Source organism: Miscanthus floridulus, chromosome 14, assembly GCF_019320115.1.
Source record: "Miscanthus floridulus cultivar M001 chromosome 14, ASM1932011v1, whole genome shotgun sequence".
Taxonomy (NCBI): domain Eukaryota; kingdom Viridiplantae; phylum Streptophyta; class Magnoliopsida; order Poales; family Poaceae; genus Miscanthus; species Miscanthus floridulus.
In genome coordinates, this window is record NC_089593.1 from 74,306,311 (window position 1) to 74,324,453 (window position 18,143).

Sequence of the window (18,143 nt, forward strand, 5' to 3'; positions counted from 1 at the left end):
ATCGCGCAGGACATGTAGAATTTCTAATCCTTGAAAATGTTTTTCAAGTTTCTATATTTCAGCACAGTAAGCACTCATGTTTTCTTTGGTGCAATCCCAATCTTTGTTGACTTGGTTGATGACTACTGCTGAATCGCCGTATACGAGTAATCTCTTTATTCCGAGAGTAATTGCCACTCGTAACCCGTGGATGAGGGCTTCATATTCTGCTTTGTTATTTGTAGCTTGCCATAATATCTGAAGGACGTACTTGAGTTGTTTTCCTTCTGGAGAAATGAGGAGAACGCCTGCACCGGCCCCGCCTAGTTTGAGTGATCCGTCAAAGTACATCTTCCAGTGGTCAAGGATTGTATCTGATAAAGGCTGTTGAATCTCTGTCCACTCGGCCACAAAATCGGCGAGGGCTTGAGATTTGATTGCTTTCCGCGAGGTGAAATCGATGTTAAGAGCTCCGATTTCAACTGCCCACTTGGATATGCGCCCCGTGGCATCTTTATTGTGTAGGATGTCTCCGAGTGGAAAATCTGTCACCACGGTAATCTTGTGGCTTTCGAAATAGTGGCGAAGCTTGCATGAGGTGATGAGTAGAGCGTAGAGTAGTTTTTGTACATGCGGGTACCGGATTTTGGATTCTGACAGTACTTCGCTAATGTAGTATACGGGATGTTGCACTTTATACACGCGCCCTTGTTCTTCTCTTTCTATGACTATTGCTGTGCTAATTATGGTAGAAGTCGCCGCAATATATAGCATCATATCTTCGTCTTTCTTTGGAGGTGTCAGGATAGGCGATGAGGTGAGGTATTCTTTAAGTTTTTTAAAAGCTTCGTCGGCCTCTATTGTCCACTCAAACTTGTCTGTCTTCTTTAGTAGTTTAAAGAACGGTAACCCCTTTTCGCCGAGTCTTGATATAAAACGGTTGAGGGCCGCCATGCATCCTGTTAGTTTCTGCACATCTTTGATACTTCTAGGTAGGCCCATTTCTGTTATAGCTCGAATTTGCTTGGTGCTGGCTTTGATCCTGCGCTGACTGACCAAAAATCCGAGTAGTTGTCCTGAGGGAACTCCAAATACACATTTGTTTGGGTTCAATTTCCATCTCCATCTCTTCAAGTTTTCGAAGGTTTGCTTTAAATCTTCAATCAGAGTGTCTGGGTTCTTTGTTTTCACCACTACATCGTCCACGTATGCTTCCACATTTTCACCGATTTGATTCCCAAGTCAAGTTTGGATAGCTCTTTGGTACGTGGCGCCAGCATTCTTTAGTCTAAACGACATGGTCTCGTAGCAGTAGGCACCAAACGGGGTGATGAAAGATGTCTTGCTCTGGTCTTGTTCTTTTAGTGTGATCTGGTGATACCCTGAATAGCAATCGAGAAAAGATAATAGTGCAGATCCTGCTGTTGAGTCAACTATCTGGTCAATGCGTGGTAGCCCGAACGGATCTTTTGGGCAATGTTTGTTGAGATCTGTGTAGTCGACGCACATGTGCCACTCGTCCGTGTTTTTCTTCTGCACAAGGACCGGGTTTGCTAGCCAGCCTGGATGAAGGATTTCTCTGATGAATCCGGCTGCCATCAGTTTTGTTATTTCCTTTTTAATTGCTGCCTTTTTGTCGGGTGAGAATCGTCGTAGCCGTTGCTTTACAGGCTTGGAGCTTTCATTAACATCAATTCTGTGCTCAGCCAACTCCCTTGGGACTCCTGGCATGTCGGCCAGCTTCCAAGCGAAGATATCTTTGTTGTCCCGAAGAAAGTTGATGAGCGCGAGTTCCTATTTTGCTGAGAGGTGAGCACTGATGGTTGCTGTCTTGGAGGTATCGCCTATGCCTAAGTCGATTTGCTTGATGTCGGCTTCTTTTGGTGGTGCGATGATGCTGGGCTTTTTAGCCGGTATTTCTAATTCTTCTTGGCTTGTCTCTGCAGCGATTGCGGCTATTTCTTTTCTTCCATTGTCGGCTTGTGCTTTAGCTGCAATTTGGATCGCCTGAACGTCGCAGTCAAAAGCACGCTTCAAATCGCTTCGAAGAGAAAGGATACCGTTGGGTCCTGGCATCTTAAGCAGTAAGTACGGATAATGTGGTATTGCCATGAATTTGGCCAGTGCTGGGCGTCCGAGGATTGCATGATATGACGAATCGAAGTCAGCGACCTCAAATTTGATAAACTTTGTTCGGTAGTTTGAAGGAGTTCCAAAAGTAACTGGTAAAGTAATTTGTCCGAGTGGCATGGCTGCTTTGCCAGGTACTATTCCATAAAAAGGTGTGCTTGTTGGCGTGATCATCCCGGCGAGTTGTAGTCCCATTTTCCTTAAAGTTTCTGAAAAGATGATGTTGAGTCCAGCTCCCCCATCGATTAATACTTTGGTGACGGTCATACCAGCAATAGTTGGATCTAGAACCAGTGGATAGTGGCCTACGTTTCCCACGCTAGTCCATTGGTCTTCTCTGGTAAATTGGATAGGATACTGTGACCAATTGAGATATCTTGGGGTAGCCAGTTCTGCTGTCATAATGGTCCGTAGTGCTAGTTTTTCTTGATGTTTGCTTCTGCAATCTAGAGCCCCTGAGAAGATCACTGCTACCGTTCCCCTGGGTTTTTGGAATCCTTTGTCCTCGTGGTTGTCTTCATCTCTTTTTTGATTGTCCTCTTTGGTGTTTTCCTTACTATCTTTTCTTGTGTATCGATCATTGAAAGTGTAGCAATTTCCGATGGTGTGCCTCCCATTAGGGTGCAATGGGCAACGTATGTTTTCAATGTCATCATATCTTCTGGGTTTGGAAAACTTCTTTGATTTGTCGGCCATTGCCACAGTATTGTCTGGTCTACGTTTTCTTTCTTGATGTCTGCTATTTCGGTGATTTTGCTTGTCCGAGTTGTCCTGGTTGCTTCTGTTCGGGAACCTCTCTCGTGTTTTTTCTTCTGCAGTAATCATCTTTTCTACTGTTCATCTGAATTCTTCATTGTTTCTCGGATTTTCTTTGCAGAAGTCTTGAAATTACCACCTAGCCATGATTCCGTGAGAGAAAGCTTCAATTACTTCTCGTTCGGTTATGTCATGCACTTGAGCTCATAGTTCGCCGAATCGTCGATAGTAATTTCTGAGACTTTCACCTCCCTTTTGCTTGAGTCCTTTTAGTTCTGCATGACTGATTGGGTGTGTAATGATTCCTGCGAAATTCTCACAAAAAGCTCTTTGCAAATCCTCTCAATTTCTGATAGATCCTGGATTCAGTTTGTCGAACCATTGGAGGGGCATGGCTTCCAATGCCATGGGAAAGAAGAGGGTTTTGATATTGTTGTCTCCTCCGACTAGTTCAATTGATTGTGAATATATTCTGAGCCATTGCCTTGGTTCAGTTTTGCCATCATACTTGGAGTGGTTAGACGGTTTGAATTTGTGAGGTAATCGTACCAATGCAAGCCTGTTCACGAAATAGGGGAATCTGTCGTGTGTTCTGGTTTCTTTGAATTCGCATTCGGCACCTTCTTCTGGCCAACTGTCGTTTTGATGGGAATAATCTTGCGAGGTTGTCTGGGTAGGCACCCTACTCCTGGTCTTCCTTGGTCATTCAAATCGGTGGCCTTGATTATGTTCCTTCCTACTTCCTTCGTCATGGCTTCCACCCGGCCCAAGTCTTTCGAAAGCAGATTTCCTTTGATTTTGATCTTCTTGCCTGTGGGTTGTTGATCTGGCGGGTAGTCTTGATCGAGCTCTCTCTTCATGCGTTCTCGGGATCATCGATCGGAGCAAGTCCTGGAGCTGTTCATACTTCTCACCGAGATGTGAAGTTGCTCCGAGTTCTTCTAATGCTTCTCGAATCTTATCGTAAGGCGTATTTGCCGTGCGTCTTCCTTCGACTTCTCGCTGCGATTTTCTTTTGTCGTACTCAACCAACTCTGACTTATATCTGATCCAAGCTTCCCTGCGCTGCCTAGCACGGTGTTGGCGCCCTTGCTTCAACTTGTTTTTTCTTTCTCTAGCTTGTTTTTGACTCTCGGTTTCTCCATCGTAGCCCTGGGCAAAGGGTGATATATTGGATTCTGATTCATCTGATGACCTGACATCGGGTGCTTCCGGGGGATTTAATGGTGACCGAGGACGTCGAACCATGAGCACTTCTCGTGCGTGAGCCGTTCTGTTATTGGCGTTAGTTCTCATGTTGTCGGAGTCGCTGATAACTTTAGTAGATGCCTCGATGTCGTAGATCGAGTCTCCTTCTTGGTAAGGTAGAATAGCTGTTGTTGTTGTGCCGACTAGTTGGGTTCCGCTATCTTCAGGAATGGAACCTGGCCAGTGGATGATACAGTCTTGCGATGTTATCGTTAGCACGAGACCCTCCTGGGCTCCTGTCAGTGGTATCCCAAACATTGGATTAAAGGATCTTTCGAACTATCCCTGATAGGATTTTGCCATGTTGTCGAGCCCAAATGGAAAAGAACTCGACTTCTTGAAAGAACTCTGAGGGTAATCCGAGTTGTTTTGGGTTGTGCTCTAGAATCTTGCCAAAAAAGAACTCGATTTCTTGAAAGCACTCGGATAAAACTTCGCCTTGGAACTTGAATTCGAATCGGATACGTGTGGCCGTGAAATCTGATTTGAATCGGATACTATGAGCTGCGCGAATCTTCTGGTGAGCTGATTTGTCATAGTTGTTGAAATAGGAAATTCTTTATGATGATCTGGATCTTTGAGGAGATGGCCCTGAAGCTTGCCGTTGTTGTCTGCCTCGCAGATCCATGAGCCGAAGATGAAAGTTGATCCCGTCGGGAAGATTATGTTGTCGAGGTCCATCGAGCTCTCGGATGCAAAGTCGCCGAAAGCCCCTACCTGGCGCGCCAGCTGTCGATGTTTCACCACCGATAGCCTACCATGGGGGTACCCGGGGCAGTATGTTCGGGCTTCGACGTATGCTGAACTCGATGGTTAACGTAAGAGACAGTCGATTTATCCTGGTTCAGGCCCTCGATCGTAGATCGAGTAATAACCTTACGTCTAGTCGGCGTTAGCCTTTGCGTTGGATTGATTGTGATATGTTGTGTTGTACAATTGTCGTCCTCTTCTCTCAGGAGCCCTGCCCTCCTTTATATAGTCAGGAGGTCAGAGTCCTAGTCGATTTACAATGAGATTTCCTAGTAGGATTACTTAATAGTTCTACTACTAAGATTACATGGGAAGAATCCTAGTTGGACTAGATCTTCTCTCTCCCTTGCGGGGCATCCTGTGGGTCCCGCATCGACAGCCGTGAAAGCTAACTCGCTTGGATGGTCAAGAGCGTATTTTGGTCTCGCCCGACCCCGAAGGTATGGGCTCCAGCTCGCCCGACCCCAAGGGTGCGTGCTCCACGTCGCCGACCCTGAGGGCGCAGACTCCATCACGTCTGACCCCGAAGGTGCGGGCTCCGTCTTGCCCGACCTTGAGGGCGCGGGCTCCGTCACGCCTGACCCCGAGGGCGCGGGCTCCGTCTCGCCCGACCCCTCTGGCGCGGACCTCGCCTCGCCAGACCCCTCGAAGGAGGATTACGCCTCGCCTGACGGGGGTCCATACCGCCTCCAACCACTACGGGTCTAAGAGTATGAACCTAGGGTTAAACTTCTGACACCAGAAAAGGATTGTGCACGTCTTGACGTGACCTGTGGCCACGATGGGCCATACCTAGGAGTTCACGTCGCCGACAGCGTCGAGCAGGGCAACAGTGTGCTGCCTAACCCTCCGCATAACTTTCGTCAGGGGTACCTGTTGACCATGCTGCCCGCCGGGACGGAATGGGGCGCCACGACTGGCTAACGACGCCCGCGTGTAGCGCCAGTGGCGAACAGGGTCCCGACGTGGAGCCGTTTCCATCATCATCTATAGAACCGACGGGACCCTCGTAAAGGAGATGAAGGACGACGCGACCCCGAAGGACTTCCTCCTCATTTCTCTCTCTATCTTTCTCTTGTGTAACATGCGCCTTCCCCCTTCATCTATAAAAGGGGAAGCAGGACGTCCCACGAAGGATACGACGGAACGAGCTCAACGAGACTCAACTCTATTCGATCCTTCCATCAGAGACTTGTGACCTTCTCTCTCTCGCCCGTTTGTAACCCCTACTATAAATAAGTACTGATAACACGAGTAGCCTCAAACTGGACGTAAGGACATTCTACCAGAACCCGTATAAACTCTTGTGTCCTCTGAGCATACCATCTGGGATAGACGTGCAAGCACAAATTTATTAGTCAGCGGTTCGAAACACCGACAATAATCAATAAATTTAAAATTCTAAGGTAACAACAGTTACACGTTAGTTTCATGCACATGTTTTTGGTGAGGTGAAAATTAATTATCTTCGTGGAATAAATAAAAAAGTTTATAATCTCATAGAAGACGGAGGCACAAGAATTTTTGTTTTCGATCTCTCGGTCTTGCATGTTTTTTCTTTTTTTTTAGACTATATTGGAACCCATTCTTTTTTCCTTTTTTGAGACTGTACACATTACGAAATAAATCACACACGAATTTTTTACGGATAAGGCGAGACTAATTTTCTTCCAAAAGCTAAAACTCTAAAAGGCAGCGCGTAACCTCTCATCATCATTAAAAAACAAATGAAAATGAGAGAGCCACATGCTGACTCCGTCGGTGCAGAAGAGAAAAAACATTCAAAATATTCAAGCTTTTATCTGATGGGAATGCCGAACGATATCCATTCTTGATCTCGCCGCAGCAGGACTGCCGCGCGCCTGTGCTGTGTTCATGCTAAGTTGCCGCCGGCGGACTGGACCGGAGACTGCACGACTGGGACCGCCGCCGGGGGAGGCCACCCCACGGGCCACGGCATCTGCGCGCGGAGCCGTAGGGCCCGTTTGGGGAGGCACCAGGCGACGCTGCCCCGCGGCCAGTGCGCGAGCCTGCCCCACCGCGTTGGCCGCCCCACCGCAACCACCGTGCCGCGACATGGGGCTAGCGCCGGCTGGCGAGCCCGCCCCGCCGCCGCATCCCCTGCCGGACCCGCGCCTGGATCTGCCACCACGGGGCGAGCTCGGCTGACGGACCCTCGCCTCGAGCTAACGGACCCGCGCCGTGATTTCCTGGGCGCCGGCGGCCGAAGGTTCCTCCGCCCCATCCTCATCTCCTCCGGCGTCCATCTAGTGTTTCGGTTTTTATTCAAAGAAAAACGACGGGGGAGAAGGCCAGAAGAGGAGAACGACGGGGAAGAACGGGAGATGCGTCCGCCCGTGTCCAGCATAAGAGTTGCGTGCGACCAAATAAAACAGGGTATTTCGTACTTCTAAAGAAAAAGTGACATGATCAAGAGGGTCAAACAGATGGATGGCTAATGGACGGCACTGCCATTTAAGGTAGAAATTTTCAAGTTGGTGCTAGAGAGAAAGTTTAAAATTTTTAGTGGGAATTTGTTTCGGTGCAAAATAGACAATTCTCTCATGTCTAAATGACATTCATGAGATAACAACAACTAGACCACTATCATTAGAAACTCCAATGCCTGAACCTCATCCTACACCACACCACGAAGCCGACGATGGTATGCAGTGCAGCGAAAGACACAAGCAGTTTAATGTGATCTCCAACATGCAAGGTTCAGATCACCAGCAGTAGCTATGTCATGACCATTGTCAGCTGAAAGCGTCCCACCAAATTGTTGCTCTCAAATTCACACACCCACGCACGAAGCACAGAAACAACATAGCGTTTCAGTCCCATTCAAGTTAGGGTAGGCTAGCACAGAAATAACAATCATATATCAAAATGTTCTTTCAAGCAAAAGTAACTTTCCTAGTTACAGGTCCTCCGAGTTAAGTCTCTGACAGAAACAGAAAGTAACCAACCAAAATTACAGGTCCACTTTTCTAACTGATGCTCACTTCGCTGCAGTTCATGGTGTGGTGAGTAAATGTGAACTTGAAAAGCTTTCGCTCAGCTCAAACTACCAAGAGTTCCTCCAGGCAAAACCACCAGCTACACCGTCAACTGCGGCCTATAACTAGATCAGCGTCTCTTCTTGCCTGCTTTTGAGCTGCTCTTTGATGGGGTCGCAACAAGGTAGATAAACAGTCCAACAAACGAGACAACAGACACAAGTGACCCGTATTTCGCCACTAGCCTCTGCACATGGATAACAAATTTGTTTGGTTAGTGTCCAGCTCAAATGAATGCTAAAATCTACCTGAGCAGCTTAATTAGATGAGCTAGGAAAATTGACCAAAGCAGAAGGAAAGAAAGAAATACCTTAGCCTGAACATAGTATGAGAGCATATTCAGATTTCCATGCGGAGGTAGCACCAGAAACAGCATCCAAACATCAGTATCAGAAAGAAACATGAACTAGGATGTGCATATGCAATGGCGTGATTACTTACCCATTCAAACTTCTTCTCTGGAGGTCTCTCAGCGAGAATATCCAGCGGGAAGATGGGAGTTGAGTAGGCCTCCTTCAACATATACAAAACATTGATTTAACTAAATACCACAGGTCAAGCAATAGCGATGTAGAAAATAAGAGGATAATACAAGATGCATAAGCATAACATAAGAAACACTACTCAATTATGTACAATAGAGGTAAAAGGGGGGAAAACCTGAAGAGCTGTCTTTGTGGGAACACGGTATGTAATAATAGCTGGTGAACCCTGGAACCTGCCCTGTGTTTTGGTCTCCAGGACATATGTGTGTGAAGCAGTGGCACCACTGAAAGAGTCAAAGTAATGAAATCATTTTCTGTACTGATGTACATGAACACATAAAGCAGAGATATGCATCACAAAATGTACTCACGGGTCAAGCCTTTCCAATGTCTTCGATTTCTCTCCAGTGACAAGCTCAAACGCTTCTGTTGGCCAAGAGTCGTCATTAATGGACACATCATAGGCAGTCCTGCAATAGGTATTACAAGTAAGTCCATGCCGATGGTATGAGAACATATGATATTGATTTGCCATCATATGAAACAGAAAGGAACACATACATCATGCAATGAATCCAAATCAAGAAAAATACCAAATTTGAGCACATCAAGTATTACTGGAACCATACAAGAGAAATCAGTAGCACATAGTGATACCAACAATTGTTGTAGGAGAAAGGGAGTAAATCCGCTGCGCATATACATATAGTAAAAATTCTAGGTCACTTTATCAGGCGATTTAATGTTTAATATAACCAACTAGTCCAAAAGTCATGTGTTTGGACTTCCAGATCTAGCCAGATATATACTATAAGCATGTGACACTACAGGATATATTGGAACAACAAGATATCTTTAGGTAAGCAAAGGACCACAAATTGTGATGTCCCATACAAAATGACTAGTAAAAATAGAATGCATGCAGCTGCAAAGGTACCAATTGCCTTAAACCCAAAGCAAACTTGATACGCAGTTCTGTGAATAAATAGAAAGTTCATTTCCTTTTAGAAGTGTGGACCAAAGAGTAACCTCCTTGGGAAACCGACAATGCATCAATTTCTGTATGAAATAAATTGCAAAGCTCTCTTTTATGCAAAAACACATTACAAATAAAGATATCATTAACCATCTGCATGATGACAACATAAAAGTTCTAGTAAGATGTAGAAGACAAAATAGACGATGCAATGTTCCACATGGACCCTATGAACATTTTCTTTGTGACACAACTAGTACATGCAAGTTAGCACCAGTGATTTGGATGGAGTGATTGAAACGTTGGCCTTATTAGTTGTTTAGCTAGATAACCATTAGCATGCGCCGAATATGCACGAGAATCATTGATTAGTTCGCAATTGAGGACAACAAATTCTTGATCTAAAAGCAAGGACAGCACTCTTGATCTAGTAGTCAATTAAGAGCAAGGACAACACTCTTGATCTAGTTGTCAATTAAGAGCAAGGCCAGCACTCTTGATCTCGCAGTCAATTAAGAGCGACGGCAGCACACAGGGATAATGGCCTGCCCCCGTTTCCAGCAAAGGATAGGGAGAATTGGGGATCTATAAAAAGCAGAAGAGCAGGCGCAGGTTAAAAATTATCATTTCTTCGCTTCTCTTATACACAATTAAGCAAATCTATCATTCAGATTTAGCGGACCTACGATTAAAAAAAATTGGACAACTAAATCTCCGGCTAAGGTTTAAGAAGTAAACCTCGCATCACTCGCTCACCGCATGATGCAGATCCAAGCAAGTGGAGGCGCGTTCAAATCTCCCAGGAAAGGAAGGCATGCCGAGTCAGATCAGATCCCGGGAGCAAGCGAAACAACTACAAGCAACAAACGAAAAAATTGCAAAAATGACACTCGAAAGATTGACTCTTGACTATGATGACACTCATGAAAGTGGGTCCATGTGTATATAAATGTGGGTCAAAGTGTCAAATCTGCAAACGACCGACGTTCGTTTGGCTGTGGCCGGTTGTAAACGATCCTAAATTTCCAGCCGATTTTTCTCCGTCACAAAGCGACCGGCCGTACTTCTTTACGACCCAGCAATCCGAACAGGCTTTCGAGTCCCTTTTTTGCAAATCCAAACAAACCGGATCGGCGGTGGGGGGCTGCGGTACTCACGCGGATCCCTGGTTATAGAGGTCGAGGGAGACGGCGACGCGCTCGACGCCCGGCTTGGGGCGGGAGAGCGAAACCTTCTTGTGCGCGACGACGAAGGGCGCGTCGGCCGCGGCGGCGGCGGCGACGAGGCCGAGGAGGAGGAGGGCGACGAGCGCGAGGCACCGCGCCATGGCTGCTCTCTCCGCCTCCGGCTTGCGAGCTAGGGTTCGGGGTACGAGTCGAGGCGCAGCGGCTGCGCAGTTGGGAATGGATCTCGTCTCGCTCCCTCGCTCGCCTCGTCGTCTGGTAATAGCCGCCGGGGGCGTGACGCGGCTCGTGAGGCTGCACGTGGGGCCCACCACGCAGCCGCCACGCCTCGTCAGCACGCGTGCGAATGCGTGAAGAGGCTTGTCTTTCTTTCAGTTGCAGCCAGCAAACGGCGAGCCGCGAGCATGATAATTGCTTTTTTTTTTAGTTTTTCTTCTTTCGTCCCTAGTTATCTCTGATAAAAAGACGGAATCACATGAAATCTCTCTCTCCCCTTGTAAATTGATCAAGTAAATCTCTCGAGATCCTGCAAAAGCCTTCGTTTAGCATTGCAACATGTTAATTGTAAAAAGCGTTCTCAAATTTTTCCTTCTCCTTTCACAAAATTCTCCAAAGTTCGGCCGCTGGGCCATGTATAGGCAAAACTGCCATTCCCAATAGACAGTAAATTCAACCATGGCAGAAGAACACGTAATGCATTTACACTATCAAATGTCAAATGATCTTGCAATACAATATAAGCATATTCGAGTGGAACAACGAGCTTCAGCTCCTTAGATTTCACGCGCTTGTGCTTTGATTCGTGGGCAACTGCAATCAGTTTCTTGAATAGCCAAAGCATCGGAGCTCCGGCAACTGGAGAGAAAATACGTACGCCGGAGCAAAAATATTGTGTATGTGTATCTAGTTTAGATTAGAAGGGCCTCCCTGCAGCTTCCATCATCTCCTTTGCTCGGATCAGCTTCTCGATTTGCCTCACGATCTGGGAAAGAAATCAAACTTACGTGAGAATGTGTCCAATGTTAAAATCAGTTGTATTCAGGCCTGTTTAGTTGGCGAATTTTTTTGGGAAAGGGTACTGTAGCACTTTCGTTGTTATTTGACAATTAGTGTCCAATCATAGTCTAATTAGGCTTAAAAGATTCGTCTCGTGAATTTCGTCTAAACTGTATAATTAGTTTTATTTTTTTATTTATATTTAATGCTTCATGCATACGTCTAAAGATTCGATGTGACGGAAAATCTTGAAAAATTTTGCAAAATTTTGGGAACTAAACACTACCTAAGTTACAAAGTGCGCTGTGCCTAATTGTCCAAAATAAAGACATGTGTGGTCTGAAAGGAAATAAAATATCACTGACTTACTTCAAGGACCATGTCCTCAAGCGTGACCGAGTCAACGCTGCTGTACCCCCGCTGAGAAGCCACACCTGAAAGGTGTTGAGGCATCTCAGAAAAAGTTACACCCGATTCTAAATATTTACTACCATTTATTAGTTGTAACTCAAAACGAATGAAAGGTGGTTTGAGGATCTATCTTTACTTTGTACTGAAACAGTAATATCAGAAACTCCATAGCGCTCTTTCAGTTCATCGTACCGCTGGCGGAGCTTGCTCATCGCCTACACATGTAGATAGATAGTAAGGTCAGGCTAAAAGATAAACATGCTAATAACTAACTATCCAGATGACGTGGCAGCATGTTTCACAAATAACACTTGAATTTCAGTCAGTCGTCACATCCATAGAGAGCATCAAACAACTGGCTATCGGAAATATAGGGTAACCTGAGAAAAAGAGTCTGGATCCATAGTAGCTTGTGTTCCCGTGCTCTTCAACATGTCATTTGCTGCCATTTCGAGAGGGACATCAATCCAAATGGAGACACCATGCCTCAGCAGCCCTCTGGAGATTCATTAAATAATAAACACCAGCATCAGTAGACTTAACTAATAACTTAACATGCGTGACAAAAGTAATAGACAATGGAGATACATCCATACATACAGATTGGTTGAATTCATAAAAGCGCCATCTCCACAGCACAGCACAAGGCTACCTATGGACGTGAGCTGCTTTAACCCTTCGGTCTAGCAGCGAGACAGAAGAATGAAAATTGGTGCTAGGTAATGTAGGGGCAGTAACATTTCGGGCAAGAAAACTAGTAAAAAATAGAGGGAGAAAGAAGGAAAAACACCTCGACTTCAAGATAACCGTTCTCATCAGATTCTTTGAAGGCTCTGAGGGCGTCCTTGCCACCAAGAACATCCTCAAGCAGTTCCTCACTGCAGAGGTAGCGGTATATTATGGAATTCGCGAGCAACTTGGCGATGTTGCGCTTGGCTGTGCAATCCGTACCTATGCATGAAGGAACAATCCAGTAAGTGTCTGCATCTTACTGGCCTGGATTAGCCCTATTTGTGCCCCCCCCCCCCCCCCCCCCCCCCACCACCACCACACACACACACACACCACCCCAATGTCAAGAGTGAGATGTTATGGTTCTAGTAAACTCAGATGGGAAAAAATAACATGGATCATAATGAACACACTCCGTGATGAGGCGGACAAGGAATTCCACTGCTGTCATGCTAGCTAATGACAGCCAGGTTAAATTCTTGCATGAGCATGAAGATTGAAGCAGATTTAGAATAGCAGGCTGGACATGGTACTTTGAAAGAAATTGCACAGGCAGTGTACATCTTGGCCTAGAGGAAAACTTGGAAGGTTGCAGGCTTGCAGCAGAGCTCTTCAGAACAGGACCTGGATGAAAAGGGCCATCCCTTCAATAATTGTAGCATTTTGTTAACCTTTGGTCCCCTATTCAAGGCACAGATTTAACACATGAAGAGAAGACATCCTGGAGCTCATCTGCTCGTGGAAACTACACAGAAATCCGCTTATGAGGAAAAAATGTTTGGTTGGTTAACAAAAAAAAGATTGGATGCTGATTTGGATGTCATAGGTTGAAATCAAATGCAAGTTTGAAAACAACTGTGGCTCCTAATGCGGAACAAAGTGGTCACAATGGACAAGCTACTGTCAAGGATTGTAATGTCGATCAAATTTGCAAGCTCTGTAGGAACCAGAAAGAAACAGACCTTCCCCTCACAGTAATCTACCTTTTCTCTCAAATAGTTTGGCAGAAATTTGCAGGCAGGGTGTGGGACTACAATTACTTAGCTAGATGACAACAAATCCCTATTCTAGTGGTGATCAACCGTAATTGTGGGAACACAATGACAGCAAAAGGAATTGGACACTCAACTAGAAAAAGTTTGGCAACTTGTCTTCATTTGCTGTAAATTGTGGTAGTCAAAGAAACTGCTGAGATTTGAATTCAACAATGTCCTCACACCAATGACAGTTATTTTCTCTTGTGCTGTTTAGATGCATACTGACCTGACATTTGTATATAGGCACCTTGTAAATACTCTGTCCATTATAATAATTATAATGACAAGGCAGATCACATCGCATATATTCCCGAAAGACTCATAACCAAGACCTGGGCTAAAAGATGTCGGTTGGATCGAGAACAAGCCCAATTTTTTACGAGCAGTTTCCTCACTTTTGGGATGCTAAGTGTAATGTTTGTTAGTTTGTTGTGCTACCAAATTTAAACTGTGTCTAAATTTGATTGTTGTGGCTAACAATTGGTTTGGTTGAGGCCTTTTAATCCTCAAAAAAAAAAAATCCAAAGGAAGCTGAGAAGCATACCAACAATATAGATTGGCGTTTTCCTGAAATCGCCGACGGCCTCCCCAGTTTTCCTCTGCATTAGATTGCAACCAAGAAAACCATGCAAAGTACGTCCATAAGCAGGATAAATAGATGACAGAAAGAAGGGGGAGGGAGAGGGATGGAGCCTACGAGTAGATCGATGGATGGGTTGAGTTCCTCCAGAGGTATTTCCGAACCTGGGAATGGAGCGAGAGGAATGGGAAATGGGAACACCAAAAGGACGGAACGGAGGGATAGCAGCACTGTACTTGGGAAGGCGCGGAGACGATGGCGCCGGATGCAGCGCACGGGGGAGAGTGACGCCGGCGTTGTGGCGGACGGGAAGCGCCTCGGAGAGACGGAGGACGGAGAGAAGAAGCCTGTCGCCGCCGCCGTAGCTGCTCGCATCGCCATGGTGCCGTCCCGTCGCTCGCCCTCCTCCCCGTTATCCGCAAAGGCGCAGAGCCGAAGGAGGCGAAGGCGAGGCCTTCTTCGCCTTTGATGCGAGAGTGGACGGTGCTTGATCGATACGCCTCGTGGGCCCCACGTTCCAGAGGGACACGTTCGATATTTTAGCACTAATTGCCAACAGTCAAAAGCACCGCATAACAGTCTTTCTAATCTATGTTTTTAAAGTTCTTTTCCACTTCTGGTCTTTTTTTTCTAGAAACTTTTCTCGAATTCCTAATTTTATTTTTTATTTTAAACTTTTCATGCAGATGCAGTATTAAAAAGAAATATTTTTCATCATCTTTTGAGAATATTTCCCTCAGATATAAACAATTTGAAAAGATATCATGATTTCGCAAAAACATTGAAAAAGGACTTTAAAATGCACATAATAGTCCACATGTTTTATGATGTACATCGAGTCATCGACAAGTCGAGCCGGCAATGATTGCTCGAGTATGCATTCGATGGGTTCTCCCAAGCCGGTCACGCCGCACTCGTCAATGGCAATGACCACTCGAGCACATCCTTGACGGGCTCCCTCGAGTAGGTCACGTCATTTTCGACTATGTTGTCGACTACACTACTCGAGCACGCCCTCGACGGGCTCAATTTGAGCAGGTCACACCGTCATCGACCATGTCGTTGACTTTGACCACTCGGGCACGCCATCGTCAGGCTACCTCGTGTCGGTCACTCTATCATCAACCACGTCGTTGACTTTGACCACTTGGGCATGCTGTCGTCAGGCTACCTTAAGCCGATCACACCATCTCCGACTACATCGTCGACTATGACACTCAGGCCGCCGCCATCAGTCCTCACCTGAATCGTCATTGGGTATGCTTAATGCGTACTCAGGATCAGAAGAATACAACGACTTCAAGTCGACCCTTCGACCGATTCTCCAAATCGCTCGAAGGCTCAGGGGCTAGACCCACCGAGTCCGCTCACGCAAACCCAATCTACTATGACAACAAAAGAGCATTTGGCCATAAAAAGTGCTCGCATTCAAACTTCGTTAAAGACTAACACTCCACCTGATTCTCCTAATCGCACGAAGGCTCGGGGGCTACTGTCATTGTTATGGTACCTAGGTACCTCACCGCATGGAAAATAGCCCAAATAGGATGAGGTACACCAAGCAGGCTACACGAGAAGTCCAAAGCAGATGAGGTACCTCATCTACTTGATGGACAAGGCATAACAAGATGTACTTAGAAACCAACTTTATCCTATAGATTTTCTTAGAGTTAAATACACCGGCGGCCCTTAAACTTGTAGCTCTGTATCACTTAGATCCACGAACTCTCAAAATCGAAATCTAACTCCCTTTACTTGTTAAGTCATGCACTGCAGGTCCATACCCCCTCATGTGGCTGCTGACTAGGGATAAAAATTTATGAAAAAACACCTCCAGCAATGCCCAGCTTATCCTCCGAGTCCCGGACTCCCGATTCACCTGCTCCAGCTATGACGTGATCTCCTGCGCATCAAAGGGGCTCTGGCACTTCTCCACGAACACACGCAGGGCGCTCACAGCGTCAGCCATGCGGTCGTTGTATGCCGGCATGTTGGTCACCCTGGCCAGCGCATACGTCGCGGAGCGGAGGCAGTCCTTGTACAACGCCGTGCAACTCATCACCAGGCGATCCGCCGGTGTCCCTCATGCCCCGTAGCTAAGGTTGAACGCATGCAGCCTCACCGATCTCCTAGCGGCAGTCAGCGCGACGATGGTGAGCTCCCGGATCGTCGTGGCGCGCTGCGACTCCGGTTGCTGGACTCTCAAGTAGGGAGACTCAGAGGCGCTGGTTGGACGTCCTGCCATAGGTCTGGGCGACCAGGGACGTTATTCGAGTGAAAATTTTCATGATGGAAAACCTGTTAGTTTTAGTAGATGAATGATCAGTCTCTGGAGAAGGCGGAGGCCGGCATCATACGCGCCCAAGCTAGACGCGGACTCCACGTGGCTGTGCACCACGGCGACGTACCAGGTGGCCTTCGGCCCACAGCCACGCCAGCCCATCTGGTTGCACCTATCCTACGAGGTGGCGGCGTTGGTCGCGTCCTACGTCCGCGCGCGTGGGGCCTACTCTCGTTCAGCGCGCGGCCGCCGCCACCGCAGGCGCGTCAGGGCAGGCTGTACAACTCGGGTGTGGCCACGGACATGGCCGCCTCGACAGTGACGGCGGTGGTGGCCGCCAAGGATGAGGTGCAGCAGGAGGTGGCCCGTGACCTGCGGTCGCCGTTGTCGTCGCCGTGCGAGTGGTTCTTCTGCGATGAGGCGGACGTGCGGACCCGGTGCCTCGGCATCCAAGGCTCTGACTCGCTGGTGTTGTCGCAGGGCAACCTCCTGTTCGAGCCCACCGAGTTCGAGGGCACGGGGGTGCTGGTGCACCGGGCATATCTACGAGGCGGCCAAGGGCATCTACAAGCAGGTGATGCCAGAGATCGAGGCTCACGGACCACTCGCTCGGCGGCAGCCTCGCGGTGCTCGTCAGCCTGATGCTGTTGGCGCGCGGCGTGGTGATGGCCGACGCGCTACACCCGGTGGTCACGTTCGGGGCACCCTCCATGTTCTCTGGTGGGAGCCACGTTTGGACGTCGCGAGGCGCATGTTCGGTCCGTGGCCATGCACCGCAACGTGCACTGGGCCTTCTCGTGCCGCTACCCGGGCCACGCCATCGCGTTGTGCCTCAATGGAGTGCTCCGCAGTCCGTACTCACCCGTGCCTCAACACGCACAAGGTGCTGTACACGCCCATGGGCACGAGGTACATCCTGCAGCCCGACAGCGGCTTGTCCGCCGCGGCACCCGTTCCTCCCCGAAGGCGGGGCGTTGTTCCGATTGGACTCGGAGGATAAGTTGGGCATTGCTAGAGGTGTTTTTTATAAATTTTATCCTAGTCAGCACCCACATGAAGTGCACGACTTAACAAGTTTAGAGAGTTAGATTTCGATTTTGAGAGTTCGTGGACCCTAGTGGTACAGAGCTACAAGTTTAAGGGCTGCCAGTGTATTTAACTCATTTTCTTATAACGAACTAGAAATCCTTTATGGAAACCGACCGAGAGTCTATTTGTAACCTCACCCCTTAGACTATATAAGGTGGGGTAGGGAGCCGCTATTAGTACCTCGATAGATCTCATTAGATCAAATAGTAATCTAGGCTTTTATAGCTCGACAAACACATCAGTGCCCTTGTAATATCTGAGCATACAAGATAAGAGATCGATTCTTCACCGGATGTAGGTGAAAGTGCATTTAGCTCTTTAGTGTTTTTTGGATTAAATGACAACACGATTAAAGGTCTAACAAGTTTGCTAAGTGTTGAATAGGAAATTGAGTATATTCCATACACTTGAAGATTGTATAACGAAAAGTGTATCAAAGGTTCAACAAGA

At 47.1% G+C, this 18,143-nt stretch overlaps 2 protein-coding genes and 1 pseudogene across 3 annotated transcripts; 1 reads left to right on the plus strand and 2 right to left on the minus strand.

Moving 5' to 3' along the window:
- Nucleotides 1-7,723: 7,723 nt before the first annotated feature.
- Nucleotides 7,724-10,796, minus strand: LOC136504574 (uncharacterized). Its single transcript, XM_066499523.1, has 6 exons — nt 10,541-10,796; nt 8,779-8,877; nt 8,583-8,691; nt 8,364-8,435; nt 8,233-8,238; nt 7,724-8,109 (listed from the first exon to the last, which is right to left on the minus strand). The coding sequence occupies exons 1-6, from the start codon at nt 10,708-10,710 to the stop codon at nt 7,993-7,995; spliced, it is 573 nt and encodes a 190-aa protein (XP_066355620.1). The 5' UTR covers nt 10,711-10,796; the 3' UTR covers nt 7,724-7,992.
- A 447-nt stretch (nt 10,797-11,243) lies between these two features.
- On the minus strand, nt 11,244-14,758 carry LOC136505158 (probable inactive shikimate kinase like 1, chloroplastic). 2 transcript variants are annotated; one of them, XM_066500269.1, is made up of 9 exons: nt 14,560-14,755; nt 14,441-14,487; nt 14,288-14,342; nt 12,765-12,925; nt 12,575-12,657; nt 12,355-12,472; nt 12,111-12,189; nt 11,933-11,997; nt 11,244-11,549 (listed from the first exon to the last, which is right to left on the minus strand). In XM_066500269.1, the coding sequence occupies exons 1-9, from the start codon at nt 14,702-14,704 to the stop codon at nt 11,481-11,483; spliced, it is 822 nt and encodes a 273-aa protein (XP_066356366.1). In that variant the 5' UTR covers nt 14,705-14,755; the 3' UTR covers nt 11,244-11,480. The 2 variants fall into 2 exon arrangements, with proteins under 2 accessions (XP_066356366.1, XP_066356367.1); XM_066500270.1 differs by lacking the exon at nt 11,933-11,997 and having other exon boundaries at nt 14,560-14,758.
- Nucleotides 14,759-16,907: 2,149 nt separating this feature from the next.
- LOC136503753 (phospholipase A1 PLIP1, chloroplastic-like) lies at nt 16,908-17,692 on the plus strand (annotated as a pseudogene).
- The last annotated feature ends 451 nt before the right edge of the window (nt 17,693-18,143 follow it).